The 20,714-nt window shown below is 38.2% G+C and overlaps 2 protein-coding genes across 5 annotated transcripts; one reads left to right on the top strand and one right to left on the bottom strand.

The window, feature by feature from the left end:
- Positions 1 to 212: 212 nt before the first annotated feature.
- Positions 213 to 12,972, bottom strand: LOC143033980 (protein Abitram-like). 4 transcript variants are annotated; one of them, XM_076199746.1, is made up of 6 exons: positions 12,857 to 12,931; positions 9,748 to 9,851; positions 8,068 to 8,139; positions 3,179 to 3,727; positions 1,483 to 1,647; positions 213 to 438 (listed from the first exon to the last, which is right to left on the bottom strand). In XM_076199746.1, exons 4-6 carry the CDS (start codon positions 3,542 to 3,544, stop codon positions 262 to 264), a joined length of 708 nt encoding a protein of 235 aa, XP_076055861.1. In that variant the 5' UTR covers positions 3,545 to 3,727; positions 8,068 to 8,139; positions 9,748 to 9,851; positions 12,857 to 12,931; the 3' UTR covers positions 213 to 261. The 4 variants fall into 4 exon arrangements, with proteins under 4 accessions (XP_076055861.1, XP_076055864.1, XP_076055863.1 ...); XM_076199749.1 differs by lacking the exon at positions 3,179 to 3,727 and having other exon boundaries at positions 12,857 to 12,972; XM_076199748.1 differs by lacking the exon at positions 3,179 to 3,727 and having other exon boundaries at positions 12,912 to 12,966.
- Positions 12,973 to 13,091: 119 nt separating this feature from the next.
- Positions 13,092 to 19,955, top strand: Naa20A (N-alpha-acetyltransferase 20 A). Its single transcript, XM_076199750.1, has 4 exons — positions 13,092 to 13,391; positions 15,939 to 16,068; positions 18,638 to 18,774; positions 19,262 to 19,955. The coding sequence occupies exons 1-4, from the start codon at positions 13,223 to 13,225 to the stop codon at positions 19,345 to 19,347; spliced, it is 522 nt and encodes a 173-aa protein (XP_076055865.1). The 5' UTR covers positions 13,092 to 13,222; the 3' UTR covers positions 19,348 to 19,955.
- The last annotated feature ends 759 nt before the right edge of the window (positions 19,956 to 20,714 follow it).

Genomic DNA, 20,714 nt, shown 5'->3' on the forward strand with positions numbered 1-20,714 from the left:
ACTCCTCTAGCATTCTACCCTCCCTGAGACATGCATTAAACAACCTCACTAACTAGTCCACTATTAATGTACCTCCCTTCTTCAGACACTCGGCATGATGCCCATCTAACCCAGGTGCCTTACCTGCTCTTATTATATATATACATATTTATATATGTAACCAAGACTCATAAACCTTTTACCAATAAAAGGGATAAATAATAACTGTGTACTTATGTTCATAATTACAACTTTAATCACTGAAAGACTTCTTTTATTCCATTACATTTCTCCTCCTCCACTTCCTGATTCTCTTATGTTTAGGTACTGGCTTTCGGAAAGTAGTAGTTTCTTGAGGTTATCACTTTCCACTAAGTTGGGTAAAACAACAGCCAGAAACCCTTCTGCATCTGGTTTTTCATTTACAAGTTGTGGGTTAGTTAACAATTCTTCATTCACCTGAAAAATAAAATACAAAATTCTATGAACACAGTGTAGCAAGTTATTCAGTGGTTTTCAAAATAATCTTAAAATCATTAGTGGTAGTTGCTGGAAATCACTATAGATTGATTAAATAACTACAAGCAAATAGAAACATGTATACATGAAGGGAGAGAAAAGAGGAGGAAGGGAGGGAGGGAGAGAGAAATAAGAGAGAAAAAGATTGCGAGTAATTGCGAGTGTGTGAGAGAAAAAGAAAGAATGAGAGAGAAAAAGATTGAGAGCGAGAGAAAACGAAAGTGAGAAAATGATAAAGACTATGATTCTCTACCATTGCTCTCCTTTTCTTGAATTTGTTATTATGACAAATAAACAGTCTTCCACTTTAAAACTTATGCTTCTGAAATCACTTAATCGGAAGTCCACTAAATCAAGGGCAGAGTTCCTTTCTACTGCCTATACACAACTTTTTTTTCTTAGATTCATCACCCAGGCTTCACTCCCTTGCATACGTCAGCACAACTAATCCTTCATATGAAATAACTGTTACTTCAAGGTTTCATTGACTGGAAACCTGCGGCCCTCAAGTGGATGGCAACAGTCCTTGGGTCCTCGCAAAACCTCTCTGTGAAGAAACTTCGAATGTGGTATATGTTGTATTACTGTGGGACTGTTTCTACATTGCCCATTGAAAATGGTAGGAAAAGGAGTTACTGGTTGTCAGATTTATATGTAAAAAGGTGGATGGACGTTGACTGAAGGAGAGATCTTGGGTCAGTCCAGAGAACAAATGCCAGCCTTTTGGGGCTGCACATCCAGATAAAGATGAGGGGGGTTTTTCAAATAAGATAGTAGGATTCTCTTTGCTGTCACACCTGTCATCTTCATATCAAAGACTGGCAGATGATGATGATGATATGGTTTAATGTCACACACTCCCCCCCTATTAGGAGGCTAGGACGGTGTCCCTCACAAAGTTTTTATTATTATTTACTTTTTTTCAAAAGATGAAGAAGAAGAAAAAAAAAGGAGAGAGAGAGAGAGAGAGAGAGAAATACTTACTTCAACCAATTTCCCTCGTATTCCTGCCTTGATTTTGTATTCAGAACCATCACTGCAAGTAAGAATGCACAACGGTGAAAAATGTCTGATGGGCTGAGCACCCTTTTTAGCTTTTCCAGATACTTTGTTATTCAAGCGATTCACCTCGCCAACATCAAAGTTAACCTGAAAAAAATTAAATAATATCAAATTTATTCAATGGTGAAAAATTTGAGAGCTAGCAAACCCAATGCTTTAAAAAATAATGTCCCTCAGCACCAACTATGAAATGTTGTCTCGTATATGAAACACTACTTCAGTGTCTAATATAAAATATTCCAAGGATAATCGTGAATCACATGGATAACACCCAGAGACAGAAACTGCATATTCCTGTCTTTGAAATCATCATACTGTCCACAGATTATAAATAACCCAGTAAGATGCTGACAGCCTAAGTGAATTATTGAATGATGGATTTCTGAATGTCTTAGACAGCATTTCTCAACCAGGGTTCCCCAGAACCCTAAGGTTCCACAAAATGTCCCTAAGGGTTCCGTAAGAACAAGTGAGATAAGCTAAAGCACTTTTGATTGATCTAATTTCATATACAAAATATAATTAAACATGTACGACATATTCTTGGTTATTGTAATAATGTAATATAGATATCCTATCTAACCTATTATTATGATGAAAATAAAATGAGAAAGATATGGTATATGTATTTTTTTTTGCGCAGTGGTTCCTTGAGACATGCAATTTATTTCAAAGGTGCAAGGGTAAAAAGGTTGAGAAACACTGGTCTAAGACTTTGAATAAAAAGTTCTGGTTTATACACCCTTCTTCCAAGGAGAGACCAAATGTCAAGTACTTGTGATGGTCCTGCAAGATTAATAGTAGAGCTGCTCATTTTCAACAACTATCCATCCCCTCACCTCCTTCAGTTCTTAGCGGGTGACACTCAGTTTTGGGACTAGGCCCAAGATCTCTACTTCAATTGTATTTCTTACTTTTTTTCACACATGGAAAGCTGACAACAAGTGGCTGTCCCCCTTTACTTCTTTCACCCAGTGACAAAGAAACAATTCCACGTTAATACAACACAGAAAACGGTCCAAGATTTCTTCCCAGATAGAGGCACAGGAGAGCCAAAGGACTGTTACTAGCCAGTGTGCAACTCCTGGTGTCTTTCCAGTCAAAGAAACTGAGTCATACATACACATACCTGGGGCTTCTTCCCCCTTACAAGGGAGGTAGCCAAAGTCAAAGGCATAAATCCACTCCCACCCATTTCATCCCCACATACTCCACTTCCATTCACTACCCCTCCCTCCCTTGAGGCAACAACTATAATTGATATTTTTCCATAGTGGATGTGTTGTGTCTTGCTGCATCGTTTCTGACCCAGGGTAGTGGGTGAGATGTGGGGATGAACAGTCATTCAGGAGGAGCCAAGAAAAGAGGGAGGGAGGGTTGGTGAATGGGAGTGGAGTATGTGGGGATGAAATGGGTGGGAGTGGATTTATGCCCTTTGACTTTGGCTATCTCCCTTGTAAGGGGGGGAAAAAAGCTCTTGGTATATGTATGTACATATCCCACAAAGCATTTCATGTGAACAAATACATACCATATTTTGACAAATATTTCACTAAAACCTAACTTGAAATATGGAAAGGGAATATATTGAAATGATGAAGGTAATTAATTATCTTACCTTTGTAACAATTTTTCCATCAGCAATGATAGGATGCAAATGTGACACAGTAACGACACAAAGGCGATTGGAATGCATCATGATGCAAACATCAGCTGCTCTGTTTTCACTGTACACACAAGACTTCGAGCTTTGTATTTCTTGGTCTGTAGACTTGGAAGTCCTTTCTCCTTCTGAGCTACTAGCTTTCTCATCAGGGTTGTTCGTTTTCTCTTCTTTAACCAAGCAGTTCTCCCCTTCTTTGCCTTCTTGGTTGATTTTAGCCTTGGGTACTGCATAGTACTTAGTAAAGTATCTGTCACTCACCCGTGGATAGTTTATTGTTAGTTCTACACTCTTTTCTATAGGAATATCCTGAATCCCCATTTTCCAAGTTATGAAGGTATGTACAAAAATATCTATAACAAAATTTTACACTTATGTATGCACCCAAGTTATTCTACTTTCCATTCAATCGTCTCGCCACGTTTGTCCTTCATCAATCTTCTTGCGTGCCTGTTTTAGCCGTTCTTGACCAGCAATTTGATTTTGCTTTCTCTTATCAATTCTCTGAAAATTAGAATAAACAAGTGAATGCCCTATTACTATTAATCAAATGTGAACAGGTGGTGTGGGGCAAGTGGAAGCATACATACATATACCAAAGGCTTTTTCCCCCTTACAAGGGAGGTAGCCACACCACTGTTTATTTTTTGGCAGCCCCCACATACCTAAACCACTGAAGAAAAACCGAGAAGAAACATACAAAAGGCAATATGACAGGACCATGAAGAATGAAACGGGTCAATATCTTCAAAGTAAGCAGAGTATAAGGAGTTAAAAAAAAATCAGCAACTGATAAACAATTATACATACATATATATATATAACCTCCCTTGTAAGGGGGGAAAAAGCTCTTTTACCTAATTGGTCACCTCTCTTTCCACTCCCATTCTCTGCTTTACCTCCACATTTCTCATTCTATTCTTGTAGCACCTCACTTTTCTCAAACACTTCATCTCAAAAACATTTACACTATTCCTTTTTGGCCTCTTTTATATTCTAAGGCTCTCCATATAGTGCCAAGGGTACAAAACCCCTTCATACAACCTTCTCTTTGCATTCATCTCCAAATAACCTACAGCTCATAACACTTTTCATTCTAGGTAGACATTGATTTGGCTCCTTTACTACCCTGTGCGAACATCTCTCAAGTCAATCAATCAACCGTCCCTGGTCACACTTACAAGATACCCAAAGTCCCCAGATAACCTGAAATGGTCTACAGCCTAGCCCAAAGAGAATATGTTGTGCGGCTATCTGTACAGGGTGCGAGTAAAGCATCGTAGGATGAAGTGTTCAGTACATTCTGTGTGGTGATTGCATCTACAGCATTTTGAACCTATGTCAAGGCCAATTCTGTGCTGGTGTTTCTTTAGCGATAGCCTGAATGTAGTCATGAAAGGGCGATTCTTGCCTGCTGGGGGAATCATTTCTCAAAAGGGCTGTCTAGGGTAGTACAGTGTAGTACTGGGTTTGGGGTCTGTCTTGGAGTGTTTGCTTTGAGATCTGGGAGTTTATACATTTTTGTATGGAAGTGTTCTGGAGTACTGGTGGGAGGTTGTTATAGATATTTGTGTAGTATAATGCTGAGGCTGCTTTCTTTGTTGTGTCTGGTTGGGAGTACTTGTGTGATGTGGTGGGAAGAAGGGATAGGACTGAGGGCTCTTGTGATGTATTGTGTGCATAATTTTCATGTGCTGTACAATGGGAGGAATCTTGATTTCTGAGTACAGAAGGCCATCTAGGGTGGCTTTAATACATCCTGTTATCATTCTTTGAGGTTCGTTTTGTACTTCTGTAGGATGTTTTTATTTCTTTTTATCGTTGGGAACCATATTGAGGAGGGAGAGTCAACGGTGGTTCTTATGAGCTGTTTGTAAACGGAGATAAAGGTTTCTCTCTGCTGGTCATACACTGTTTGGCACCAATTTTAGTATATTCAATCTTTTTACTTGCTGTCACTATGAAGTCCTAGATATGTGTATCAAATGCAAAACCTAGATTTTTGGATTTCTGTCAAGTGGTAGAGACTGTCCATTCATTCTAACTGTTGGATGTTTCTTTGATTTGTGGTTGTCTGGAGTAAGGAGTATCACTAATACTTTTTTAAGGTGATGCTACCATTCTGTTTTGAGTCAGTCATAGTTATAGTTTGTCTAGGAATTTTTGTGTTCTTTATCGCTTTTCTGTAGTTGCTGTGGGCTGCCTGATAGCCCAGTGGATACTGTGATGAACTCATGAGCAGGTGGTTTTGAGTTCAATTCCTGAGACCCACTGAATGCTTCTTGTCAACAGTTTTTGACAGCCCTGACCAGGTGGGAAGGCAGCCCAAACATCGGCCTAAAAAACCCAGTGGGTTACTACAACTGATAGGGCTTGCTCTACTAGGGGTTTCTCACTTCCCACTTTGAGGGAGTGGGATGGTGAGTGTAGTTGCTGTGCTGTACACTCAACCCTCCATTTAACGAACAAATGCATGCAAGGACCAATCCGTTCCTACATACATATACCAAGGCTTTTTCCCCCTTACAAAAGCGGTAGTCAAAAAGGAAAAGGCATTAAATCACTCCCACCCATTCCATCCCTGAATAAACTCCACACCCCTCCATCCTCCCTCTTATCTTAGCACCTCCGTTCCTGCTAAATGTAAACAGAATGGACTGCATCAGTAAATAACAGACAAATGACCATTGTTGGCAACTTGGTACAGTATACATTTATTGGTTTCTTTTACTGTGCCTGAAAATAATATGGTACTATTGTATTATTGATTTTAACAAATACAGCAGGCCTGGTGTTGGTGGCCTAGAGTTAGATTGGACAACTATACGCAGCAATGAGTGATTGGCCCATTGTCCAGCTCTATAATGGACAGGATTTTCTGTCCGCTAAATTGAGGATCCGTTGAATTGGGGTCTGTTATATGGAGGGTTGAGTGTACTATGATGGATCATCAACAAATGTGAGATCTTTGATGCTGTGCACCAGGTTTGGGGGTTTGGGGTAAGAGAGTCGCTCATGAATAAACTGAATATAGCTCCTTGGAAGATTCTGCTGTATAATCTTTTGGTTCTTTATATATTGTTGTTCTGTGTTACTCTGCATCTTTTGCCAGCTAGAAGGTTTGTAAGGATGTCTGTCATAATGATATCTTTTGACAGGTTGTGTCTATGGCAGTGGACAAGATACAGGGATGACCCATCATCCAGGAGGTGCCAAGATAAGAGGGAGGGTAGAGGGTGGAAGGGAGTGGAATGTATTGGGGATAGAATGGGTGGAAATGGTTTTTATGCCTTTGTTTTTTGGCTACCTCCATTGTAAGGGGGAAAAAGCCTTTGGTATATGTATGTATGTATGTATGTGTCTAAGGACCTTCTCAAAGGCTCTATGTCTACTGCCATCATCACTGGAGGTGTTGTCTTGTTGAAACCATCTAGCACTTCTATGATATTTGTGAGCAGTGTACTGGTTCTCTTTGAATCCATGATGGTTTGGGGAGGTGGGTAGTTGGGCTTAAATTTTTTCAAAAATATACTTCCATCAATAAGAATATAGTGGAAAGGAGGAAGATGGGTTTATCTGATGTTAAGTCAATTGGATTGGGGGTGAGGAAGTACATACATACATACATATACCAAGGCTTTTTCCCCCTTACAAGGGGGGTAGCCAAAAAGGAAAAGGCATAAAATCATTCCCACTCATTCCATCCCTGAATACACTCCACACCCCTCCACCCTCCCTCTTATCTTAGCACCTCCTGAATGACGGGTCATCCCTGCACCTTGTCCACTGCCCTGGGTCAGAAGCAGTGTCGCAAGACAGCACATCCACAGCAAGACCGCTTCATTAAATCGGCGACCCCCCCTCTCCGTCCCCCCATTGCATAAAATGAGAGGACGGAGAGAAATCCCTTCGGGCTGCGTCAAATTTTGCTCACACATACTACCTCACCCCCCATCCACCCGCCCATTCCACCTCATGCAATCACAACATCATCCATATACAACCATTCTCCATTCACCCCTGTCTTCTGTCCTCTCCTGTCCTTCCTCAACAGACATTCCCCTCTTCCCCAAAGCCCCCTTCACCCCATCCATCCACCTCATCCTAGGACATCCCCTCATGTTCACTCCCTCCACATCTGCCTTCCACACCTCTTTTACTAGTCTTTCTTCACTCATTCTTTCCATGTGTCCAAACCATCCTAATATTCTTTCATCAACCCTATCTCCCAGCTCCTTTTCCACCCCTCCTCCTTCTAGTAACCCCCATCATACTTCTCAGACACCTCATCTCAAACACATTCAAACTCCTTCTCTCTTCTTCTCTTATGTTCCAAGTTTCTGCCCCATACAGTGCTATTGGCACAATCACTCCTTCATACAGTCTCCAGTATGTATGAGAAATAAATTGATGCACCCCGAAGGGATTTCTTCCCGTCTTCTCTTTTTCTGCATGAGGGGATGGAGAGGAGAGGTTGCTGAATTAATGAAGCGGCCTTCCTGTGGATGTGCTGTGTCTTGCGACACTACTTCTGACCCAGGGCATTGGACAAGATGCAGGGATGACTTGTCATCCAGGAGGTGCCAAGATAAGAGGGAGGGAAGAGGGTGGAGGGGAGTGGAGTATATAGGGAGTGGTTTCTATGCTTTTGTCTTTTGGTTACCTTCTGTGTATGGGGGAAAAAGCCTTTGGTATATGTATGTATGTAAAGTCAATTGGCAGATTATTTAGTTCAAGTTATGATAGAGAAAATCCCTATGAGAGTAGCATTCCTGAATATTATAGCTAAGTAAATATAATTAGGTAAATACGTGCACTTCAATGGTGGCATAGGGTATGCTTACCTCTTGTTTTAAACACTGGTTGAGTTCTCGATCTATATCATTACAAGCTCCCAAGAATTTTCTAAATTTATTCTGAAAGAGAAAATGTTGCACATTAGAAAATATGAAGTAAGAGGTCCCGTGAGAGATAACAAATTGTTATTTTGAGTTTCAGTGATTGGAAAAGTAGAGTGGAGGAAAGACAGTCAAAACTGACAAAACAAAAAAAATGGGTCCTCTCCAAAGGCAGAGTGTCAACCTCTTAGTACACCTCCACATGGAAATGAAGGTGTTAATCAGGTTTACAGATGAACACTAATATCATTCTCTCTGGCATCTGTCTTACAGGGCCAGTAGTCATGACCAGCATGCCACAAGAGTGACATACATTACCAGTATGGCTTGTAGAAACAGACAAAACTTTAGTGATGAGGTAGTGTTTACAGTGACCAACAACCATAGTGGCAACGTGTCTCTGTGCCCTGGCAGTGGCCAAGTTGACTGTAAGTTCACTGAGAACATGGTAAAACATCCAGACTTGTTAATGGTCTGCTGCTATTTTTCATATGGAGCTGACCTTATAGAATTACCTAAAAATAATGGGAATTGGAGAAGTGTGTATGTTAAGGCAACAACCTAAACTTCCATGACAGGGGTGCAGCAAGGATAAAATAGTAGCACTGCAAGGAATATACAATGTAAAAAAATTTTTATGGTTACTGTAGGAGAGTGAAAGAGATGAGAGAGATGTGAATGAGATGGCAAAATGTGTGCATGTGTTAGAGAGCATCAGTGACAAAAATAAAAGTCGATTCAAATGAAAATGTATCTATATAACATTTGCTAAAGGTATGTTCAATTTCAGTTTTCCTTTAAACCCTCCAATTGGACTAACTACAGCATCAACACCTATTAAGTATTGCATTGTAATGTGATTCTACTCCCGTGTACCTGAGGACTCAAATAATAGTAAGTACCTACTCGAGTAGGGTTTTAACTGCCACAAATTAATTTACAATTTAGTTACCAATTTTGAGACACAAAAACCTTGTCAGCATTTGATGATGGGATTTTTAGGATCCCTACCAGGGGACGATGGTGGATACATTGTGCAGGGTTTAAATGTTAAATAACTGCTTTAATACAGATTTTTTTTCTTCTTTCCATGTTCAAAAGGTTTGCCTTATAATTAACCACTTCGGTATGATGAGGCCTACGTAGGCATCATGAGGCATGAATGGGTACATGAGGATATCAGCATCGACATCTTAATTATATATACATTTTTTTTTGTAGTTGTACATGTTACCCCTGGATTCTGTGAACTGTTCTGATCATGTTTTCTGTGTTTATCATTACTCAGCATAAAATAGAATGAGTAATATAACAGTGACTTTATATCTTATAAAGTGAGTAGTGTGATGGAAATTACATGTGGCAGCCGATAATGCGTGCAAGAATTTGAGTCATACTGAAGTGATTAATGAGGTTCAAATATGTCAAAAAAACACTAACAGGACATCATTGAATTCTTCTTCATGACTTGATAAAGCTCAACAATGAAGCAATCATGTCTTCATCTTTAGCTAACTTTTTTTTTAACCCGACAGTCTTTCATTGTGGGAAATGTATTCTAATTCATTGTATTTCAATAAACTTTTTGTACAATTTCTTATTATACCAGGTGTTCATATATCTCACCTCTTCATGACATACATTTAATCTTTCAATTAAACGGTTGCACTCCTCTGAGTGAAGGTGTTTGGAGAGATCTGGGTGCATCACAACAGCTACACAAGTTTCAGCTGTCAATCAAGAAACATGTGTAAGAAATATTGAGAGATCAGTACAACATAACTATACAAGAAAAAATTCCTTGGTCTACCAAGCTAAAAGTGATGTACAATCATATACAAGTCTTTTAACTACTCTATGAAGGAAAGAAGAGTACCAGTGAACTGGAAGAGTGCATGTATAGTTCCAGTATACAAAGAGAAAGGTAATAAATATGAGTAGAGTAATTTTAATGGATATGTTTATTCTGTGAAGTCAGTAAAGTGTATAGGAGAGGTACTTAGAAAGATTAGAAAGGGCACAGAGGGAGTAATTGAGGAAGAGTACTGTGGGTTTCAAAAAAGGAAGAGGGTGTACAGATCAAGATTTTGTAGTATGACAGATGTACCAGGTATCAGTTTTTGGCATAGGGTAAGCATGTCTTTTGGGTTTTCATGGATTTGGAGAAGGCATATAACAGGATTGACTGATAGGTGTTATGGAATGTGTTGTAGTTTACTGGAGAGGAGCATTGCTCATTGGGTCCAGTCTCCTTTTCCCTAATTTTCTAACATACCAAGACTCAAATTCATGTATGGTTCCAACTTAATCTATATCTTTGATTTCCAATTATCATATTTAGATTTGAACTCATGTATTGTTTGAACTTGGGCTATATCACCTTCTAAGCTATTCCACATATTTATACATCTATATGGAAAACTGTATTTCTTCACATCCTTTTGACATGTAGTCTTTCTTAATTTACTTCCATGACCTCTTAAAGCCCTCCCATCTTTAATCAGGAGATCTCTTCTATCAATGCAATCTATCCCCTTTAGTGACCTGAACATTGTAATCATGTCACCTCTTTTTTTTTTTTCTTTAATTGTTCTAAGTTCAGCCCTGGTGCTATGGGTCTTTATTATTTTCCAATAACTTCTTTAAAAGTGATTCTGTGTGTCCTCTTCCTCAATGCATACTGGTAATCTCTGGCACATTTCCTTCCTCCTGTTAGAAAACAATTTGAAGTTCAAGGTTCAAAAGTTTCACCAGTTTCTTGGTTTGTGGTAGTGAGCAAACCACCTTTTTTTATTTGGGTCATTTCACCCTTAACCCTTTGAATATAATGACGCCTACGCAGGTGTCGTGAGGCACAAGTGAGTATATGAGGATGCCAGCATTGGCTTCCTGATTCTATTTATTTTGTAGTTGTATCTGAGTGACCACCATATTCTGTGAACTGGCTTGATCTTTTCAGTAGTTATTCACACTACAAAGTCCTCTGTGAGGGGCACCGTCCTAGCCTTCTGATAGGGGGGAGTTCGTGACATTAAACTATATTATATCATCACAAACATTCTGGGTGAAAGAGAACTAGTATAACAGCTATAACTTTATGTTTTATAATGCGCGTTTTGTGAAGCATCATTGTATATCAGGCAGCTACTGTGCGCACAAATATCTGACTCGTATTGAAGAGGTTAATTGTAATTTTACTTTAAGCATATGCATAAAAGGCTCTTTGTTTTGTCCTTGACTCTTGAGCTAGGTTTCTTTCAAACTTGAACTCAGCCTCTCTCACTGCCCTGGTATAGATATTCCTCATTCTGCAATATTGTTGATATCTTTGGGCTATCCATATTTCCCCCAAGCTTTCTGCTTGGCCTCAATTTTTCTCTCTACAGACAGTCACATTGTCATCCACTTTGGCTTGTTCCCTGAAAAAGGTTGCGAGTGTATCTTGAGTATGTACTTCTCAATCACGTCTGTATTTCTCCAAAAATATCCATATAGGTACTGTTCCTGGTAAAATTTTACTTTCGACCATTGTTGGAATATAGCAATACAAAATTAAATAATAATTTGGTAAATTAAAATGTATGAACGTAATATGCAATTTTGTGTGCGGAAATGAAAATAAAAAAAAATGCTAAAACAGGTTTCTTAAGTAACGAAGTCGTGTACTACGAATGGTACGCTATGTTTGTTATGGTAGATTCTGACGTCGGAGAAATGAAAGGACGATAAATTTGTCTAAACTAAAGTAAACTAACCTAACCTAACCTGTAAAATGTTACTTTCGACCATTGGAGGAATATAGCCATACAAAAGCTGAGAGTGGTTGAAAAGCCCGCCAACGTCTCTCACGACGACGACGATGAGGACCAGCCGGATGATATCTAATTTGCAGGTAATGATTTATTAAACACAGGTTAGGTTAGGTTAGGTTAGTTTAGACAAATTTATCGTCCTTTCATTTCTCCGACGTCGGCATCTACCATAACAAACATGGCGTACCATTCGTCGTACACGACTTCGTTACTTAAGAAATCTGTTTTAGCAACTTTTTTATTTTAATTTCCGCACACAAAATTGCATATTTCGTTCATGCATTTTAATTTACAAAATTACTATTTAATTTTGTATTGCTTTATTCCTACAATGGTCGAAAGTAAAATTTTACCCTGTTCCTTATTGATGATGATTGATCTTTTACTTGTCTTTTGCATAATTTAATTTTAAAGCAGTAACATAGTAAGCTTTAATTAATTATTAGATAGTTTGAATTAATTTCAATCCTTGACAAATGTTAAAGTTGGGTATACACAAGACAAACATTGAATGTTTGAACTCCGATTCAATAAAATGATAGGGGATACAATAACAATGTCTGGGAAATGTTGTACTTCAAAATCATGGAAAATGATCACAGCTGACTTAAATGACACTACAAAAACTGAAGGAGTGAAAAAAGTAAACACATTCCTATTTAAGTGATGCTATAATTTGGATGTGGAGATTATGAATGATGAATATCAACTGTGAAACAAGATATTGAAATTATGACCAAGGCAACATTACATATATGATATAAACAGACACCCTGATTGAGGTTACATTTTTAATTATATTATGGAGGGGTGCAGTATTATAAGAAAAATAAGAATAGAATATTTGTTACCTTCCCTGCAGTAATTAAATTACAAGAGGTTAATATTTACTGGTCAAACATTAGTCTGCAGTTTGTACTTACACAAGACCTATCTCACTTATTATACTCCAACAACCATTACTAGTATTTGTTGTACCTCTGTTATCGAATTTGTGCACAGGCAATAAAAAATACATGGAGTCGACATTTTTACTTGCCTAATTTTTGTTGATTTTATTTAACATAAATAATAATGATGAAATAAAATAACAAATATTACTTGATTGGTGATAAATTAATATATGATAGGATTCACAGTTCTTGATGTGATTAGCAATCAACATGTTCTCTCATCCAACGTGAAAACGCATCAGGCATATTAGAAAAACATTGACGAGAAGTGGGAGCAAGCGTGTATTTGAATTACTGTAAATATCGTGTTATTACGTACGTACTTATCTTTGAATTATGACGACGCTGCGACCCTTTCGATGCGAAGATATGTTCCATTTCAACAATGTTAATTTGGATCCATGGACAGAAACCTATGGATTGTCTTTTTATTTGCAATATCTGGCCCATTGGCCAGAATATTTTCAAGTCGCCGAGTCACCAAGTGGAGTTATAATGGGATACAGTAAGTTGGTATTATTTTTACTTTCTATATAATATGTTATAATATGGATTAAGAAGCTTTAATTCACGCATTTTACGGTCCTCATGGTCGGTCAGGTTGACGATAAAGGGGCAATACTTTTTTAGTTTTTATTTGATTTTGTTTATTTCGGTATAATTTTTTTTAACAAGCAGCTCAAGCAAATAACTAGTGTAGATCTATCAATCAACAAACGTAAATAATATAGAACGAGTCACAACTCAAGTAAGAATATAGTAACATGGTAAAACTCCCAAAGTGTAGGGGAAAAAAGCCTTTGGTAAATGTTGTGTATGTATGCTTACCAGTCATAACGTCCCACCGTCATAACGTCCCACCGTCACAACGTCCCACCGTCATAACGTCCCACTTGGGTATACCAAAACGTCGGCGACTAGTAAATAAATTAAATTTATGTCCTGTATTTCGCATCAAATTTGGTTCGAATACATCTGAGTAGATTGCAAGATACATTTTATGCCCAAAAATATTAGTTGTCGGTTTAATTAATGCAGTTGACGCTAGCGTTAACTAGTTCCTGTTAGTTGTGGGACGTTCTGACTGGCGTGCAATTAGCTAAGTAGTGACCGCAAATTACATGAAAATCACACATTTTAAAGAAAATAGTTGAAGCAATTAAACTATATGCAATCTATTACACTAATAACACGTTTTTATGTGGGACGTTATTCGTAGTTTGATCCAGTGGTAGTGGGGCGTTTTGGTGCACCCAAGTGGGGCGTTTTGACCGAAGGCCAAGTGGGACCTTTTTGACAGTGGGACGTTCTGACTGGCTTCGGGGTATGTATGTATGTATCAATAGAATAGATTAAATATTAATTTTGTGAATTATAATGTGTCAATAGATAATCAAATAATTTTGTGAATTATAATACATCATTGTAATATATGTTATTCTTGGTAGAAAGCAATAATTATAATAGAAAAAGTTGCTAAAAGCTATAGCCTGTAAACACACAAATGTTAATGTAGCTGCTTTGGTTGCGTGAGATGCTATCTTTGATTTGGTAGAGGTGGAGGCTGAAGAAATTAAAGCATGATGAATTTGTCTATTCTAACCTAATCTAATCTAACCTACTTAACCTGCATATAGTAATGCGGTACCTGAAATTCTAGAGGTCATCAGGGTTGTTGACATCTCAGACCTCCGCCTCTATCAAAATAAAAATTGCGTCTGAAGAAGTTGATGCTATTTCATTTGTTTCTACATAGGTTTTAACAACATTTTCTGATATTGCTTTGTGCCAAGAAAATTATTGATGTATTATTATTCACAAAATTAATACCAGTATTTCATTTTCTAATGCTATAGTGCATAGGTGTGCACTTTTGAAAAAATACCCATCAGTGTAATATATGTTTTTAGTGGCAGAAATCAGTAACAAAAAAAGGTGCTAAAAACGATACACTCGGATGTTGACGAGCATCGAGACTCCAAGTTTGTTTTTGTTTGTTGTTGAAGATGAACTAATGGAAGTCTAATAAATTGGTCTAGTCTAGTATAACCAAACATCCAATGGGGTACGCATTTAGTATCCTGAGTTCATTAGACTAGACTAGAATAGTTTTAGACTTTTGTTAATTCATCTTCCACAATAAATAAAAACAAACATGGCTTCTCAAAGCTCCCCAATGTCTGAGTTGTTGTGTGCATATTGCTTTTAGCAAAAAAAAATTATTATTGATTTCTGCCAAGAGAAACAGATGTTGATATATTTTAATTTACAAAATTAATATCTAATATTTTATTTGTCGTTTATGTGTGCACTATTGTAATAATACCAATAATATACAAGGGATAAATCAAGGAAGTCGAATAAGGGGCTTATTTCCGATGAGGTCCACAAGCATGTGAAATTCTGCGTATTTAAGAATGCTTTCTCTTTCTCCCATGAACCGTGTCCATGGCAAAGTTGAACCAAGGGCCTGGTTCAATAAATTCCACTCTACAAAGTCGTCTGTAAAAGGGCACTATCATAGCCTCCCGATAGGGGGGAGTTTGTGACATTAAACCATATCATCATCATCAAGAACGCTTTCTCGTGGTTTGGCATTATTTCTGCATTTTTTTCCATTGTGCTATGGAAATAACCTATAGTTATAAAAGTTATTTCTAAAACATCATGAAAATGAATTTGGATGTACATGTAATTTTAGAATTTACCTTTCATTTTACAGTAAAAGTGGTCTATGCTGTTTCACTAAAGACATAATCATTTGTTAATGATCAATTAGATCCATCCAAAGCTTAATGACAAGCTCTAGAATCAGTAATTATTAATAGTTGGTGCAGTAAATCTTAGGCATATTGTCATAATGTATGAGATCTTGGAAAAGAAATGAATAGTGGGATTCTGGAGTTTTGTCCATATTTACTTTGGTAATTGTATCCGATTGCCTACAGTATTTCTTGTTATGTTGAAACAGTTGTATAGAAATAAAACACCAGCCTCCAGTGTAAGTGAACATCAAGTGCGTTGTAATATTCTGATACCTCTTAATTTTCAGTCATGGGCAAAGCTGAGGGGCAAAGGGACAACTGGCATGGTCATGTCACTGCACTGACAGTTGCACCAGAATATCGTCGTCTTGGGTTGGCTAGCCAGCTCATGGCCATTCTAGAGGATATCTCAGAGAAGTAAGTGGATTGAAAGAACTGGATTTGCAGCAAATGTCTTAAGGTACTGTATTTTGAATAAATGAAAGATTTCTAAAAGGTACCATTGGATTCTCCTTTTCTGCATGAGGGGGGGGGGTCGCTGATTTAATGAAACGGTCTTGCTGTGGATGTGCTGTGTCTTGCGACACTGCCTCTGACCCAGGGCAGTGGACAAGATGCAGGGATGACCCGTCATCCAGGAGGTGCCAAGATAAGAGGGAGGGTGGAAGGGAGTGGAGTGTATTAGGGATGGAATGGTTTTTATGCATTTTTCTTTTTGGCTACCTCCCTTGTAAGGGGGAAAAAGCCTTTGGTATATGTATGTATGTACCATTGGATTTTAGGGATTAACAAGAAGGAATTTTCTCGTTCTCAAAAACTGGCTGTTATTCTGTATTTTTCATACTTTTTTTAATTGTTCCATATTCTTATGATCTCATGATTTATTATTGTTTAGGAAACTCAGTCATTGGACTGGCCCATAATGTCTTGTCAGGTTTTTCCATGAGGTCAGTGGGAAGGTCCAAAGACTGTTGCTAACCACTGTGGCACTGCAGATGTCCAACTTATTGAAACTTATGCAAAAAGTTAGTTGATTATTTATCATTTAGATTTTTGGGAGGTTATTTCCAAAAGATGGAGGCAGAGGCTTGGTGTCTGGAAAATAGTGGTTTTGTCTCCAGAGGGTGTAGACTTTGTCCCATTGGTTGGAAAAGTATTTCAGATAAAATATATACTTGATTCTGTGTGATTTATTGTCATGAACTCCCCCTCTGAGAGCGAATTAGATGGTACCTCTTTATGGGGGAGTGTTTGAAAATGGAAATTTAGTGTAGGATGCCCTAACTAAGAACTCACCTTTTGCCCAGTCCCGACCTCCACCCAAAGTCAGAAGTGGAGGCAGTTCAAGCCCTATCTGGCAGCAAGCATACATTTACAAAGAGGCCAAGGCTGGCTGAATCAAAGCATGCATCAACCTTACTGCCATCCTACATTCATCCAAAAATCCATTCATTGTCCCTCGACATTTTAGCTCCTCGTAGAAGAAGGATCATTCCTGTTCCCCACCACACTGTTTGGGTCAAAGGCAGTGCAGCAAGACAAAGCACCTCTACAGCAGGGATCAACCACTGAAGTCCTGCATGGGCTCCTAATCTCAGTGAGACACACCACAACACCCTTCAAATCATACAAAACAAAGCCCTAAAAACAATTACAGGCTGCACAAATACAACACCTACAGACCATTTACACCATGAAACAAAAGTCCTCAAAGTCAAGGACCACCTCGACATGAGAGGCACACACACACAAACACTTGCCGCAGCCACCACAAACACATCACACCCGCTACACTACATAGCAGAACACCCACACACACCAAGAAACATTAAAACAACACCCAAAGACCTTTATCATGCACAGATACTCTCTTCTCTTCCTCCACAACCACCAAATACCAGCCTCCGGAAACATATTCATAATCATATCACTCACCGCTCCATTAACACACTGAAAGACAACACACTGCTGCATGCCAGACCCCCTGATATCCACCCTTCTGAATCCTCTCTCCCACGAAAGGACAGAGTTCACTTGGCCAGACTGCGGTGCGGCCACCACCCAGCACTTCTAAGCTACCAGAAGAGGCTGGATGACTGCATTGTGAACAGCTGCCCTGGATGTAACACTTCACCCCATACCATACAACACATAATGGAAGACCGCATTATACACAATCATGCATGCAAACAACACAACATACACTCTGTAAAAGATTTGTGGGAAAACCCAGTTTCGGTTGTGGCATTCCTTGGGGAGACGGGACTGCTCGGACAGACAGTCTAGGGAACGACAACAACAACCACTGAAGTTGGTTTTCCTCCACCATTTCATTTTGTGTCGCCCCTTGCCTCCTCGTCCATTTTAAAAATCTGTGAAGCAGACAAGAAAAAATCCTTTTTGGGCGGCTGCATCATTTCCTCATCCATTTATGACCACTTTTCATTTGCACCTATCCTTTGCCTCCCTTTTTCTTAATTGACAGACAGCCTTTGCATCCAAAGCCCCCTTCACCCCATCAATCTACTTTATTCTTGATCTTCCCCTCAAGTGTACTTCTGCTTAAAAAAGGAAAGAAAAGAAAAGATAAAAGAGAAAGAGGGAACAAAAGGGGAGGGTCATTGTGTAAATGACGTGGTTGGCCCTGCTGTGGATGTGCCTAGTAGCTGTGTTGCTTCCGGCTTGGGCATTGGGCATGAGACAGGGATGCTCCTTCATCCATGAGGAGCTAAAGATGAGAGGGAAACAAATGGGAGTGGGATAGGGCAGGGGTGGGTGCATTCCTTGGCTGTCTACCTCCCTTATAAGGGAGAAAAGGCTTTTGGTATATACATAGCTAGGTAGACTTCATGAACAGGTACAAAAAGCAAGAAAGCACATGTATAATAATTTTTGTATGCTCAGAGGTATTTACAATTGTTTAACACACTTGATCAGTCAAAGTTTAATAGGCAGCAAGACTGACACATCATATTAATTCTTTCAGGAAACATTGCTACTTTGTTGATTTGTTCGTTCGTGTGAGCAACTCTGTGGCTATCAGTATGTACAAGAAACTTGGTTATATTGTGTATCGCACTGTCCTGCAATACTACTCGGGAGATCCAGATGAAGATGCATTCGGTAAGTCTTCTTGTGTCTGATACACTTGAGCCTGGTTTTATTTCTTCTCGTGAGAATCAACACCGTGTGAGATCGAAACCTTTATTGGTACGACGTTTTGCTTGTTACAGCTTTTTCAAGTAACATCGTACCAATAAAGGTTTCGATCTCACACGGTGTTGATTCTCACAGTCTTGTCGGCTTTTGCCTTTGTGTTACAACATTTCTTCTCGTGTTTGTCATTTGTTTTGTGGCTGTAATCTTGCCAAAAGAATAATCAAACTGGAATACCTGTCAGGTCTAATTATGTAAAGGTTTTTAAAATATCCTTCCTTCTCTCATTTTTTAATTTATTTCATTTTTTGGAGTGACCTTCCTATTCCTTGGATATATAAAAAAGATTCTGCCATGAAAACAAGTTTGGTGAATGGAGAATGATATTTTTCAAATGTTAGTTAAAAAAAATGCCAGCAATTGGAAGCTCATCTATTGATGTTTACTTTTTCAGATATGAGGAAAGCATTATTAAGAGATGTTCATAAAAAGTCTGTGATACCATTATCCCATCCAGTGCGACCGGAAGATATTGAATGACAAAATATCAATAGTTTATGAAAAAAGAATTGCCGATTTTGACCAGAAAGCCTTATAGGTCTACGGTTATTTTTATAGTAGAATTATATGAAGTTTAGTCTTTTTTCTGCTTGAGACTTTCATGTTTGTCATGTAATTCATACCACAATTCATATATATATATATATATATATATATATATTATATATATATATATATATATATATATATATATATATATATATATATATATATATATATATATATATATATATATATGAAAAATAAATTTACTTCATTAAGTGTAAGAAATATCTATACATGTGTTTCCTAAGATTCTTCCACAATTCTAAGAAAAGTAAAATCCATACTGTATTATGGGCAAATTTAATCATATGATCACTTCATAAATGCTGTTCTCTATATTGCTCTTGTTTTGTGTGAATGATTGGTTATACAATTGCAACTCAAGACTGCCTTGCATTTTTGTGAGTATTTGTTTTACATATAATGAAATAGATTTTGTTTGACTGAAAACTACAAGATCATAACTGTAAGATTGGTTTTAGAGTAGTTTCAGGCCAATCACATTTTATGTAATTTATTCTAATAAAAGAAAACCTTTAAAAGTTGTTTTGATTGCTGTATTAGATAATCTGAACATCTAGTGGACGTCTATTGACTGCATGTTTTAATGTGTACATATACCATAAGGTCCTGTCCTCTGTATAAGAGAGGGGTGACAAGTCAAAGCATGCATCCATCTCGTACCTATCCAAAAGCCAATTTTCATTGTCCTTCCCATTTTAGCACCTCATAGATGAAGGGTTATCCTTGACTCTACCACACTGCTTGGACCAGGTCATGCACCTCGACACAGCTCTTCTACAATAGGGCCCAACATGCAAAACTAATCCTACTGCTTACATTATGCCTCCCACTCTCCTAATTATTCAAATTTCATACAGTCAATATTGTAGGGAAGGATTATATAATGATGGATACAAGTGGTGGTCCTGCATGAAGAATATCAGAAAGAATTATCTTGTCTATTGAATACAAAAACTAATTGGTCTACAAACAATTCATGAGAACCACACTTTACTATGCTTCCCTGGCATGCCCCCTTACAAGCAAGAAAACAAAGACAACCTACATACTACACAAAACCAAACATCAATCATTTAATTCATTGCCCCAGATCTTGCATGCAGGAGAACCATAGCTCCCAGGTAAGTGGCAACAGCAATCAGATTGGTACATGTCACTTGAAGAAATATTGTATTGTCTGGGTATGGTTAGGGTGGGGCACGGTAAGATGAGGTATATGATGTCTTCAGCATGATGGTTGAATCTGTAGGGCTAATATCTGGAGGGGTTTGATGGAA

The sequence above is a fragment of the Oratosquilla oratoria genome, chromosome 16, assembly GCF_046742065.1.
Source record: "Oratosquilla oratoria isolate Oo_2021 chromosome 16, ASM4674206v1, whole genome shotgun sequence".
Lineage (NCBI taxonomy): Eukaryota > Metazoa > Arthropoda > Malacostraca > Stomatopoda > Squillidae > Oratosquilla > Oratosquilla oratoria.

Bases quoted from the DNA above. Each gene is read 5' to 3' on its own strand.
- Naa20A (XM_076199750.1), top strand. From the start codon at position 13,223: ATGACGACGCTGCGACCCTTTCGATGCGAAGATATGTTCCATTTCAAC. The intron at 13,392-15,938 runs GTAAGTTGGTAT...CTTAATTTTCAG, and splicing joins TGGAGTTATAATGGGATACA to TCATGGGCAAAGCTGAGGGG. The intron at 16,069-18,637 runs GTAAGTGGATTG...TAATTCTTTCAG, and splicing joins CTAGAGGATATCTCAGAGAA to GAAACATTGCTACTTTGTTG.
- LOC143033980 (XM_076199747.1), bottom strand. From the start codon at position 3,544: ATGGGGATTCAGGATATTCCTATAGAAAAGAGTGTAGAACTAACAATA. The intron at 1,648-3,178 runs GTAAGATAATTA...AATTTTTTTCAG, and splicing joins ATGGAAAAATTGTTACAAAG to GTTAACTTTGATGTTGGCGA. The intron at 439-1,482 runs GTAAGTATTTCT...TTTATTTTTCAG, and splicing joins TACGAGGGAAATTGGTTGAA to GTGAATGAAGAATTGTTAAC.